The following is an 11,520-nucleotide window of genomic DNA, read 5'->3' as shown; positions in this document are numbered from 1 at the left end:
AAAAAAAAAAAAAAAGAAAAGATATGTTCTTTCCAATTTTTCACTGTTTTACATAATTCCAGGAGAAATGTTTTTAGCATATAAGGTGTTTCTTTCCTATTTGTGTTTTTTTCCCTTAGCATAGAATCCCAGAAATTACTGGAATAACTCAGTATATCTTAAAGAAATTTCATTTTAAAATGATAGCAGCATCTGATTTTTCTATAGTCCAAATTTAAGAGTATCAATGATGGGCGGCGCCTGTGGCTCAGTGAGTAGGGTGCCAGCCCCATATACCAAGGGTGGCGGGTTCAAACCCAGCCCCAGCTAAACTGCAACAAAAAAATAGCTGGGTGTTGTGGCAAGTGCTTGTAGTCCTAGCAACTCAGGAGGCTGAGGTAAGAGAATCGCCTAAAGCCCCAGAGCTGGAGGTTGCTGTGAGCTGTGATGCCATAGCACTCTGCTGAGGGCAACAAAGTGAGACTCTGTCTCTAAAAAAAAAAAAGAAAAAAAAAGAGTATCAATGATGCTGTGATTTTCTGAGTATAGTAATACCATTAAAAATAAATATAATACATAGGCCAGGTGTGGTGATTCATGCCTCCTCTCAAAACTTTGGGAGGCTAAAACAAGAGGATTATTTGAGGCTAGAGTTCAAGACCAGCCTGGGCAACATAGCGAGACCCTGTCTCTAGGAAAAAATGGGTGTGGTGTTTGGCACCTGTAGTCCCAGCTACTTGGTATGATGAGGTAGGAGAATTGATCAAGATCAAGAGTTCAAAGTTATGATGATCTATGATCATACCACTGTACTTCAGCCTGGGCTACAGAGTGAGACCCTATTCTCAAATAAATAAATATTTATATATGAACTTAGCTAATTTGATAAGCAAAAAAGTGTCTCATTTACTTTTGTATTTTTGATTACTGTTGAGTCTAAACATTTTCCTATATGGTTATTAACCAGTTGCATTTGGGGTTTTTTAAATTTATAGAAAAGTTGTAAGAGTAAGTCAGAGAACTCCTGGTTACCTTTACCTGGATTTATACATTTTATACCATATAGATTTTTATATACTTATCTAGACAGTTTAATTTTCTAAATTTGAGATTATGTTGCATACATGCATTAGGACTTTTTTTTTTTTTTTGAGATAGAATCTCACTTTCTTGCTCCTAGTAGAGTGCCATGGCATCATACCTCACAGCAACCTCAAACTCCTGGACTCAAGTGATCCTCTTTCCTCAGCCTCCCCAAAAGGTGGGACTACAGGAACCTGGCACAATGCCTGGCTGTTTTTTAGAGCTGGGGTTCACTCTAGCTCAGCCTAATCTCAAACTCCTGAGCTCAAGTGATCTACCCACCTCGGCCTTCCAGAGTGCCCAGCCATACATAATGACTTTTTATCTTCACAATACTCCAGTGTGTATTTACTAAGAACAAGGAGATCCTCTTAATATAACTACTGTGCAGTTAGTAGATACAAGAGTTTTATCTAATCATATTGTGTTAACTGTCCCAATAATGTTGTCACATTTATTTTCTTCCAGTACAGGATCTAGACCAATATCATGTATTACATTTAGTTATGTTTCTTTAATTTCCTATAATCTGAAACAGTCCATGAGGGTTGGTTTTTTGTTTTCTTTTTTGGTCTTTGGTGACATAGGCATTTTTAATGAATATGGGTCCTTTGTTTTAGAGAATGCATCTCAGTTCAGGTTTTTCTAATGTTTCCTCATGATTCAGGATATTCACCTCCATCCAGAATACTTAAAAAGTGATATTATGTTGTTCTGGGGATATCTTAAATGGGGTTATATAATGTCCATCTATATCCTTCATTGGTGATGTTAATTTTTCGTTTTCACACTTTCATTGGGGGCCATGAGGAAGGGGTACCCTCCTCCCTGTGGAAGGAGGTGCTCGCAGTTTCTTCAGCTGATCCAAGCTTGGGCCTTGGGGCTCCTGGGGGTGGCTGGGCCTGTAGGGCATGTTCCATCATCTCAGAGACGCACTGGGTAGTTGTAGGGCATGGCCTTGTTGATCATGATAGAGTAATTGGTGTAGGGGCTGAGCAGGGGCAGAATTATAGCGAGACCCGGGATGATAGGACACAACCAGCACTGGCTCGTTGGCCCGTCTCTGAGTCTCACGGCCACCTTGGTCAGGTGACTTAATTTTGACCATCCAATTTCTCTACTATACAACTTCTATTTTCTCCTTTGCAACTAACAATGAGCAAAATAACTTAAGACCATGTAAATAGTTTACTCCTTATAAGGAGCAAAGATTTAGCTACCATTTAAATTTCTGTCTAAACCAATCTTTAATATGATGTTTGCAAAAATAGTGATTTTCTAATTCTATTCCTTTCACATTTAACAAATGGCATTTTACTATTAGAGCCTGCCTTATTCTCTATTTATTTACAGTAATTTTTGTTTATACAACTATTATCAGGACGAGGCCACAGATTTCTATTTTATTCAATGAGTTATAACCCATTAGTTTCCTTTACTTAAATTGATATTCACATTGTTTAGATTTTCCCAGTGGGAGCCCCTTCCAGAATTGCTCCTGTATTCTTTATTTTTTTAATGAATCTTTTTTTTTGAGACAAGAGTCTCACTTTGTTACCCTTGCTTTTAGAGTGCTGTGGCATCTTAGCTCACAGCAACCTGAGTTTCTACATTGGTTGTCATAGAGCCTTTGGTTAATACACAGAGCAGGACAGCTGTGTGCTATATGATGTCAGAAGCACCGTAGGAATCAAAGTACACATGCAGACACAAGTATATGTATGTATGAATGTAAATATAAGTAGCTAAAGATGGGTGAAGCAAAGGCCAGAAGCAAACAAAGTCAGCAAGGATAGACTTGAGGAATCTCTCAAGACAGAGGTTCAGACAGAGGCAAAATTAACAAATCTATGATTTCAAGAAACTGCACATGAACCTACTTTGGAGTCATTTCACCATAATATAAAAACTTTAGTGTAGTTCAAAAAGGTTGAAAAGATAATTGGAATTAATGATATTCCTTTGTGGTCCCCTACCACTTAGCAACCCAAGTAACATTCCAGAGGAGTGTTTGTTAAAGCACTAAATTTATATAGGTATCCTAACTAAAGAGAAAAAAAATAATTAAAATTTATTTCAAGGTGGATATAGTGGCTCACACCTATAATATCAGCATTTGAGAGGCTGAGGCAGAAAGGTTGCATGAGGCCAGGAGTCTGAGTCTAGCCATAATACAATAGTAAGACTTTGATTCTACAGAAAATTTAAAAATTAGCTAGGTGTGGTGATGTGCACCTATATTTCCAGCTACTTGGGAGTCTGAGACTGGAGAATTGCTTTAGCCCAGGAGTTTTAAGCTACACTGCTCTGTGATCATACCACTGCACTCCAGTCTGGGCACTACAGCAAGACAGTGTCTCAGAGAAATTTTTTTATTTCGAAGTTAAGATCCTTATCATCCTAGGAGAATAGGAATAATATAGATTACAGTGCAGGAAAAATTACTTTTATTTAGGTTTCGGATAAGGTAATAGGCTTATTTCAGTAATTTATCTTTATAACTTTCTTTCATGAACTTATTATTTTCAAATTGCCACCCCAACTTATGCTTTTTTCTAGCATCTAGGATTGGGAGAACAAAAATAGGGAAAACCTAGTCCCTATCTTTAAATTTTAATTAAGATAAAACACAAACAATAAAAGATAAAGAATAATTATAAACAAGTAAAAATGACATGGGTAAAATATGCATAAAAGCTAACTCTGTAATTTTTTTTTAGACAGAATCTCACTTTATTGCCCCCAGGTAGAGTGTCACACACATAGCTCACAGCAACCTCAGACTACTGGACTTTAAGTGATTCTCTTGCCTCAGCCTCCAGAGTAGCCAGGATTTCAGGTGCCCACTCTAATGCCCAGCTATTTTTAGAGGCAGGGTTTTGCTCTCACTCAGACTGGTCTCAAACTTGTGAGCTCAGGCAATCCACCCGCTTCAGTCTCCCAGAGTGCTAGGATGTAATGCTATTTTTAAATAATAAAGTAGATCATAGTTTGTGATGGAGAAAAATTTGACAAGAGAGAACTTAAGTAGTTGTTATAAATGGAGAGGGCTTTCAAATGATTTCATGGTATGATACAAGTTCCTAGAAGATGATGACACTTGCTTAACTTTGAAATTTTAAAGTAAAACGAAGGGCTTGGCCCTGTAGCTCAGCGGCTAGGACACCAGCCACATACACTGGGGCTGGCATATTTGAACCTGGCCCAGGCCTGCCAAACAACAATGATAACTACAAAAAAAATAGCCTGGCATTGTGGTGGGCGCCTGTAGTCCCAGCTATTTGGGAGGTTGAGGCAAGAGAATTTCTTAAGCCCAAGAGTTTGGGGTTGTTGTGAGCTGTGATGCCACAGCACTATACAGAGGGTGACACAATGAGACTCTCTTTCAAAACAAAGGGAGCCCTCTGCAATATTCTCCTTACCCAGAAATTTGACTTATATCTTAACCAATGTACTTATTCTGTATTTATTCCTGGTGAACTGCAACAGAAAGACAAATGATAAACTGAATGGAGGAAAAAAGGGATAAGTTTTTCACAATTTTTTCTTTTCCCAAATTTATGGACAATCACAGATTTGAAGTGTATACTGTTATGCATGCTGTCTGGAATAAGGTTATTCTTACAGAACCTATTCTTACAGAAACTGCCTTATGCCTTTTGATGTTCTCCGTATTGAGATGCACTTTAAAACTGATAATTACCCTAATGCTTCCTGATAACTTTGAATTTTTATATCAAATATCTAACAGCAAATCTGAAGTCCTTGTTGTAACTTGCAAAACAGCTACCAATAATCAACATGTATATTGTTCACATAGACGGCATCTCTTCTTTTGGGGATATAATCTGCATAATTTTCATTATTTATGCCAATATTTCTATTAATAAACATGTCTACTTAAACATTTATTTAAAATCTGCTTTTGAGGGTCAATTTCTTTTATAAACCAGCAGGTTAAATTTAAGTGTTTCACATATTTAGGTTACATTACATACATCTAGATCTATTGAAGACAAATTCTGGACATCTATAGAGGGTGCAAAAATAATGTATACACATTTTAAGAAAGTATAAAACTGTATTAAAATTGTAATATTCAACATATTCTGATAATATATTTTATATTGCTCGTCATGTTTGATTTCTGAAATTACAACAGAGACAATATAACAAACATTATCAGTATAATTTGAGTATTACAATTTTAATACAGTTTTTTTCTTTCTTAAAATATGCATATGACTCAGTGCCTGTGGCTCAGTGGTTATGGTGTCAGCCACATACACCAAGGGTGGTGGGTTCAAACCTGGCCCGGACCAGCTAAAGAACTGCAACAACAACAAAAATAGCCAGGCATTGTGGCGGGTGCCTGTCGTCCCAGCTATTTGGGAGGCTGAGGCAAGAGAGTCACTTAAGCCCAAGAATTTGAGGTTGCCAAGAGACCATGGCACTCTCCTGAGGGTGACATAGTGAGACTCTTTATCAAAAAAAGAAAATAAAGTGCCTAATTTTTTTAGGAACTATATTTATATGTATATAGGAGAAGTTCAAACCCACATTTGCTTCACTTAATATATCTGATCATTATAAAATAATATAGCAATAGAGGCTCACCTGAATCAGAACTCAGAAATTTGATAAGAGGTTGGAGGCCTTTATGGTCTCTCACTGCTCTTTGGTTTCTTTCATTTCCCATACATAATACTCGTATACAGTTCATTACATTTACTAGCACACCTTCTATGTCTAAGTTCAAGAGATTTATCAGATTTGGGATTCCATTCTATGAATAAAACAAAAAAGTAATCACAGTTAAAATTATTTAAGATAAATGCAATCTTTATTTTGAAACACAAGTGTATAATTTTTCTTGGCCTATAAACAAGACTGATATGACAATCTCTAATGATATGACACATTAAGTAATTGTTAATAAAACTTTGAGCAAATCTTATATTTGCTGAATAGCTATTCAATAAATATATTTTAAAATGTAGCCTCCTTTACATCAAAATAATTTTTTTTTTTTTGAGACAAAGCCTCAAGCTGTTGCCCTGGGTAGAGTGCCATGGCATCACAGCTCACAGCAACCTCCAAATCTTGGGCTCAAGTGATTCTCCTGCCTCAGCCTCCCAAGCAGCTGGGACTACAGGCACCTGCCACAATGCCCGGCTATTTTTTGGTTGCAGCCATCATTGTTGTTTGGCGAGTCCGGGCTGGATTCGAACCTGCCCGCTCAGGTGTATGTGGCTGGCACCTTAGCTGGTTGAGCCAGAGGCACCGAGCCTACATCAAAATAATTTAAAGGTGCTATTATATTGTAGTATTTAATAAATTCCTAAGAAGTGAAGCAACTGAGTAAGATTAATAGACTATATTGCCCCATGTAGAAATATTTGCCATTGTGGACACTGCACTGGCAAATGGTAATTATACTTGTGCAACAATAAATATTATAATATTACTATTATTATTTGAGACAGGGTCTTGCCCTATAACCCAGGCTAGAGTGCAGTGGCATAATCATAGCTTACTAAAAGCTCAAACTCCTAGGCTTAAGTGATCCTCCTGCCTCAGTCTTCCGAAAACTGGGACTACAGGAGGGCACCACTATACCCAACTAATAAAAAAATAAATTTTGTTTTAGAGATGGGGGTCTCATTATGGTCTAGCCCCCTGGGCTCAATTGATCCTCACACTTGGGCCTCCCAAAATGTTGGGATTTATTATTAACACATATTTTTAAAGAGTTGGTGAAATGGGCTTAAATGATCCTCCTATCACAGCATCCTGAGTTGCTGAGATGCACCAACTGTGCTCAGCTCCAAATATTATTTTTATATATGAATAATTTTCTTATGCAAATCCATTTTCAATAAAGCTGGGATCTATAATATTGAAACATAATAAATGTGTATGAGTTGCAACAGAGAATGAGAGAAATCTCCCATGGCCACTGACCACAGGATAATGCTGGCAGAGCAATTTCCAAATTAAGTGGTTCTTCCTTGAGGAGCAAAAAAAGAAACATTCCCTGTCTGGAACACTAGAAATAGAGAAGCAGAATGGCAGCAGGCTCCTTCCTGAACCATTTTGGTATAAAGTTTTAAAAGTCATAGAAAAGAAGGATGGCCAAGGAATCAAACTGACAATGTATGTTTGGAAGCAGTAAGCTACTGGTGAGGTTAAAAGGAAGAGACAGACTCCACGTCAGGATCTGCATTATGAGGCACTATGCATGAGCAGTCATTGTTGGTTAACTAAAACTAAAGTTAAAAGAACTCAGGCATGCAACCCTGTAGCATATTCTTGCTAACCTAGAACATAGGTCTGGGTCTTTTCCCAGATATACTTCCTGAAAATAGCTGGACCAGAAAAAACACACCTAACAGAAAGATGAGTAGTGATCAAAAAGGAACCAGCACTAAATCTCTCCAAATACAAGAAAAAGAAAAACTATGACAGATGAAGAATAATACTACATGGTTTGAATGTATTTGTCCCTCCAAAGTGTGTAGGTTAGAACTTCAATCCCAATGTGGTAGTATTCAGAGATGGTATCTTTAGGAGTTGATTAGGTCATGAAGGTGGAACTCTCCTGAATGAGATCAGCAATGTTATAAAAAGGTAGAGAAGATGGCCGACTGGTAGCAACCCTTGGCAGAGACTCCTGAGCAGAGGAAGAAAAACTGGATGGAATTAGACTGTATGAAGCCAAAGGTGGGGAGCTGAGCCAAGAATGAAGTTTGGCAAGCTGTAACTCCAAGGAAGAGCATTCAAGAAAACAAATTTCAGGTACAAAACCTATCAACTAGAGGATGGGAGACCCCTCCCCCAAGCAGGAGGCCTGCTGTAGGCTATCTGCAAACAAGCAGGAAACAAAAGACCTCTCTTTTTACCTCGCTGTAGAGAGCCGCTAAACTCTAGATCTCTTTCTTTCTCCAGGGGGGTCCCACTTATGAACCTAGACACTACCCCACCAGGTATAAAATTGAACAGAATTTTCCCCCACAAGTCCAAACTTCCAGTCCACTCTTCCCCTTGCATGGTGGTCTGAAGTTCTACCCCCTGCAGAGCACAAAGTGTTTGGTCTTGTCCTGAGAGATCTCGGCATAGTGTGGACCACCAACCATCAGTACAGAATCTGTGACTAATGAGGAAGAAAGAGGGTGTGGGAATAAAGGGACACTTGGCAGGAGGAGGAGCAGTCCTCTGGTTATGACTATGCTCGGCAGGTGGGGGTGCTGACCCTCAGTTTGGGCTGTGTCTAGCTGGACAGGGTGCAGAACCTCTGGCTCTGATGGTTCCCACAGTGGGAGAGTAGTTGCCCCATATGGACTGAGGTTGGCAGACAGGGCTGGTCCCCAGACCTGTGGACCTGTGAGCAGAGAAGCGGACAACAGTGTAGACTGAGTCTGGTGGGCGGGAGTGTGGAACCCTGGCTCCAATTGTGCTGTTGGAGACCCTTGAACCCCTCTGTTGAGCAGGGTTTGCACTGCCTGAGACAATTTAATTGGAACCTGTGTCTGGGGCTGTCTACTTGGGGACATTCTGAGGTTGACCTTCAAAGTTCTGTACCAGAAAAGAACTGAAGGGTGGGGGCTGGGCACTGCAGCTGTTTGTATCACTTCACAGTTGAGATTTAAACCTAATACTATGGCTTCTTAGGATAGGTTAGAGGTTGACTAGTAGCAAAAATGAGCTAGCTTATGCTATTTCACCAAGTAGGTTCTCAGAGTCTCCAGCCAAAACTCTGAAATGGGCCTTTGTAAGGTTGTAGGAGATAAGCCACAATTGCAAAGCCTAGTGCTTTGGTAGGGGGCTATCTCTACTACCTGGGAACCCCAATTCAACCTCACCCTACCAGTTCTAATAACCAAACGGTGGAAAATAAACATGGTGGGGACCGAACAGAAGAACACTGGCAACATGAATAAACACAGTAGATCACCCCCCTCTCAAGAAATGACAAAGGAGATACAACTGAAGATGCCATGCATAGACAAATGGCAGCAATGTCAGAAGTCAAATTCAGAATATGGATTGCAAATAAGATAAATAGAATGGAAGAAAAGATAGAAATAGAATTCCAAAGAGTAGTTCTAAAGGTGTCTCAAGAAATTCATGAATTCAAAGCCCAAGTCACCAAAGATATGGACATAATGAGAAAAGAGATAGCAGAGCTCAAGGAAATGAAAAAGTTAGTTGAGGAACTTCAAAATACAGTAGAATCTCTCAGTAATAGAGTTGACCAGGCAGAAGAAAGGGTCTCTGAAACTGAAGACAAAGATTTTGAATGTTCCCAAACACTCAAAGAGGCAGACAAATGGAGAGCAAAAACTGATCGTTTCCTGAGAGAGTTGTGGGCTCACTTCAAAAGATCAAACATTCGTCTTATAGGAATTCCTGAAGGAGTTGAGGATGGCTCTAAAGGTACAGATGCTCTACTCCAAGAGATTTTGGAGGAGAATTTCCCAAGCATTGCGAGAGATACAGAACTTCAGATAGCAGACAGTTTCAGCACCCCAGGAAGACTCAATCTACATAAATCATCTCCTAGATACATTGTGATTAACTTTGCCAAAGTTAAGATAAAGGAGAAAATTCTACAAGCAGCCAGACGTAAGAGAAGCATCATCTACAAAGGGAGAAGTATCAGAATGGCTACAGATCACTCAGTCAAAATGTTTCAAGCCAGAATATGGTCATTGACCTTCAGTCTCCTAAAAGAAAACAACTTCCAGCCCAGGATCCTCTACCCAGCTAAACTGAGTTTCATTTGTGACAAAGAAATCAAATACTTTAATGATATGGACATGTTGAAGAAATTCGCCATAATTAAACCAGCTCTCCAGAATATTCTCAGACCATCCTCCACAATGACCAGCACAGTGCTCTACCTCCAAAGTAAACTCACCCAGAAATTTTTGAACAAATCCAACTTCCACAGTGGTGAAAGGATTAAAAGTGTCCACTGGACATCCGAAAATCATGACACCCAAAACACAATCAGGCTTATCAAGTCTCTCAATTAATGTGAATGGTTTAAATTGTCCTCTAAAGAGGCACAGGTTTGGCTGACTGGATACATAAACTTAGACCAGATATCTGTTGCATATAAGAATCTCACCTTACCTTAAAGGATAAATATAGACTCAGGGTGAAGGGATGGTCACCTATATTTCAGGCAAAAGCAGGTGTTGCAATTTTATTTGCAGATACAATAGGCTTTAAACTAACAAAAGTAAGGAAAGATAAGGATGATCACCTCATATTTGTCAAGGGAAACACCCAACATGAAGAGATTTTGATAATTAACATTTATGTACCCTGCCAGAATGTTCCTCAATTCATAAAGCAGATCCTAATGGATATGAACAACTTGATACTTCCTGCACTATCATAGTTGGAGATTTTTAACACCCCTTTGACAGTTTTGGATAGATCCTCCAAGAAGAAACTAAACAAAGAAATATTAGACTTAAGCCTGACCCTAGAACAAATGGACTTTACAGACCTCTACAGAACATTTCATCCTAATAATACTTAATATACATTCTTTTCATCAGCCCATGGGTCTTCCTCCAAAATAGATCATATCCTAGGACACAAGTCTAACCTCAGAAAATTTAAAAGTATAGAAATTATTCCTTGTATCTTCTCAGACCACCATGGAATAAAAGTTGAACAGGAATCCTCATACTCAAACAAAGTCATGGAAACTAAATAATCTCAGACTGAATGATAGCTGGGGCAAAGATGAGATTAAGAAGGAAATCACCAAATTTTTGGAACAAAATGATAATAAAGACACAAATTACCAAAACCTGTGGGATACTGCATAGGCAGTCCAAAGAGGAAAATTTATAGCATTGGAAGCCTTCATTAAGAAAAGAGAAAGAGAGGAAACCAACAACTTAATGGATCATCTCAATCCACTGGAAAAGGAAGAACATTCCAACCCCAAATCCAGCAGAAGAAAAGAAATAACCAAAATTAGGGCAAAATTAAAGGAAATTGAAAACAAAAGAATGATTCAGAAGATCAATGAAACAAAAAGTTGTTGTTGTTTTTTTTTAAAAGATTAACAAAATTGATAAACCTTTGGCCAACCTAACCAGAAATAGAAAAGTAAAATTTCTAATATCATCTATCAGAAATAAAGGAGAAATAATAACAGACACTTCAGAAATTCAAAAAATCCTTAATGATTACTACAAAAATCTCTATTCCCAGAAATATGAAAATCTGAAAGAAATGGACCAATACCTGGAAGCATGCCATCTTCCTAGACTCAATCAGAAAGAATTAGAAATCTTGAATAGATCTTTATCAATCACTGAAATAGCATCAACAATACAAAATCTCCCAAAAAAGAAAAGTCCAGGACCAGATGGCTTCACATCCAAATTCTATCAAACCTTTCAAGAGGAACTAGTACCTATATTATACAAC

General features: G+C 38.4%; 1 protein-coding gene across 1 annotated transcript in view; it reads right to left on the bottom strand.

Moving 5' to 3' along the window:
- ANKAR (ankyrin and armadillo repeat containing) overlaps window positions 1-11,520 on the bottom strand; it is a 74,911-nt gene that overhangs the window by 27,813 nt on the left and 35,578 nt on the right. Inside the window, exon 11 of the mRNA XM_003801035.1 lies at window positions 5,680-5,848. Within this exon, the coding sequence (XP_003801083.1) occupies window positions 5,680-5,848 (169 nt within the window). The remainder of the gene's footprint in view (window positions 1-5,679; window positions 5,849-11,520) is intronic.

This window comes from Otolemur garnettii, unplaced genomic scaffold (assembly GCF_000181295.1).
Source record: "Otolemur garnettii isolate 467f Iridium unplaced genomic scaffold, OtoGar3 scaffold00195, whole genome shotgun sequence".
Taxonomy (NCBI): Eukaryota; Metazoa; Chordata; class Mammalia; order Primates; family Galagidae; genus Otolemur; species Otolemur garnettii.
This window is presented reverse-complemented; position numbering and strand designations above follow the sequence as displayed.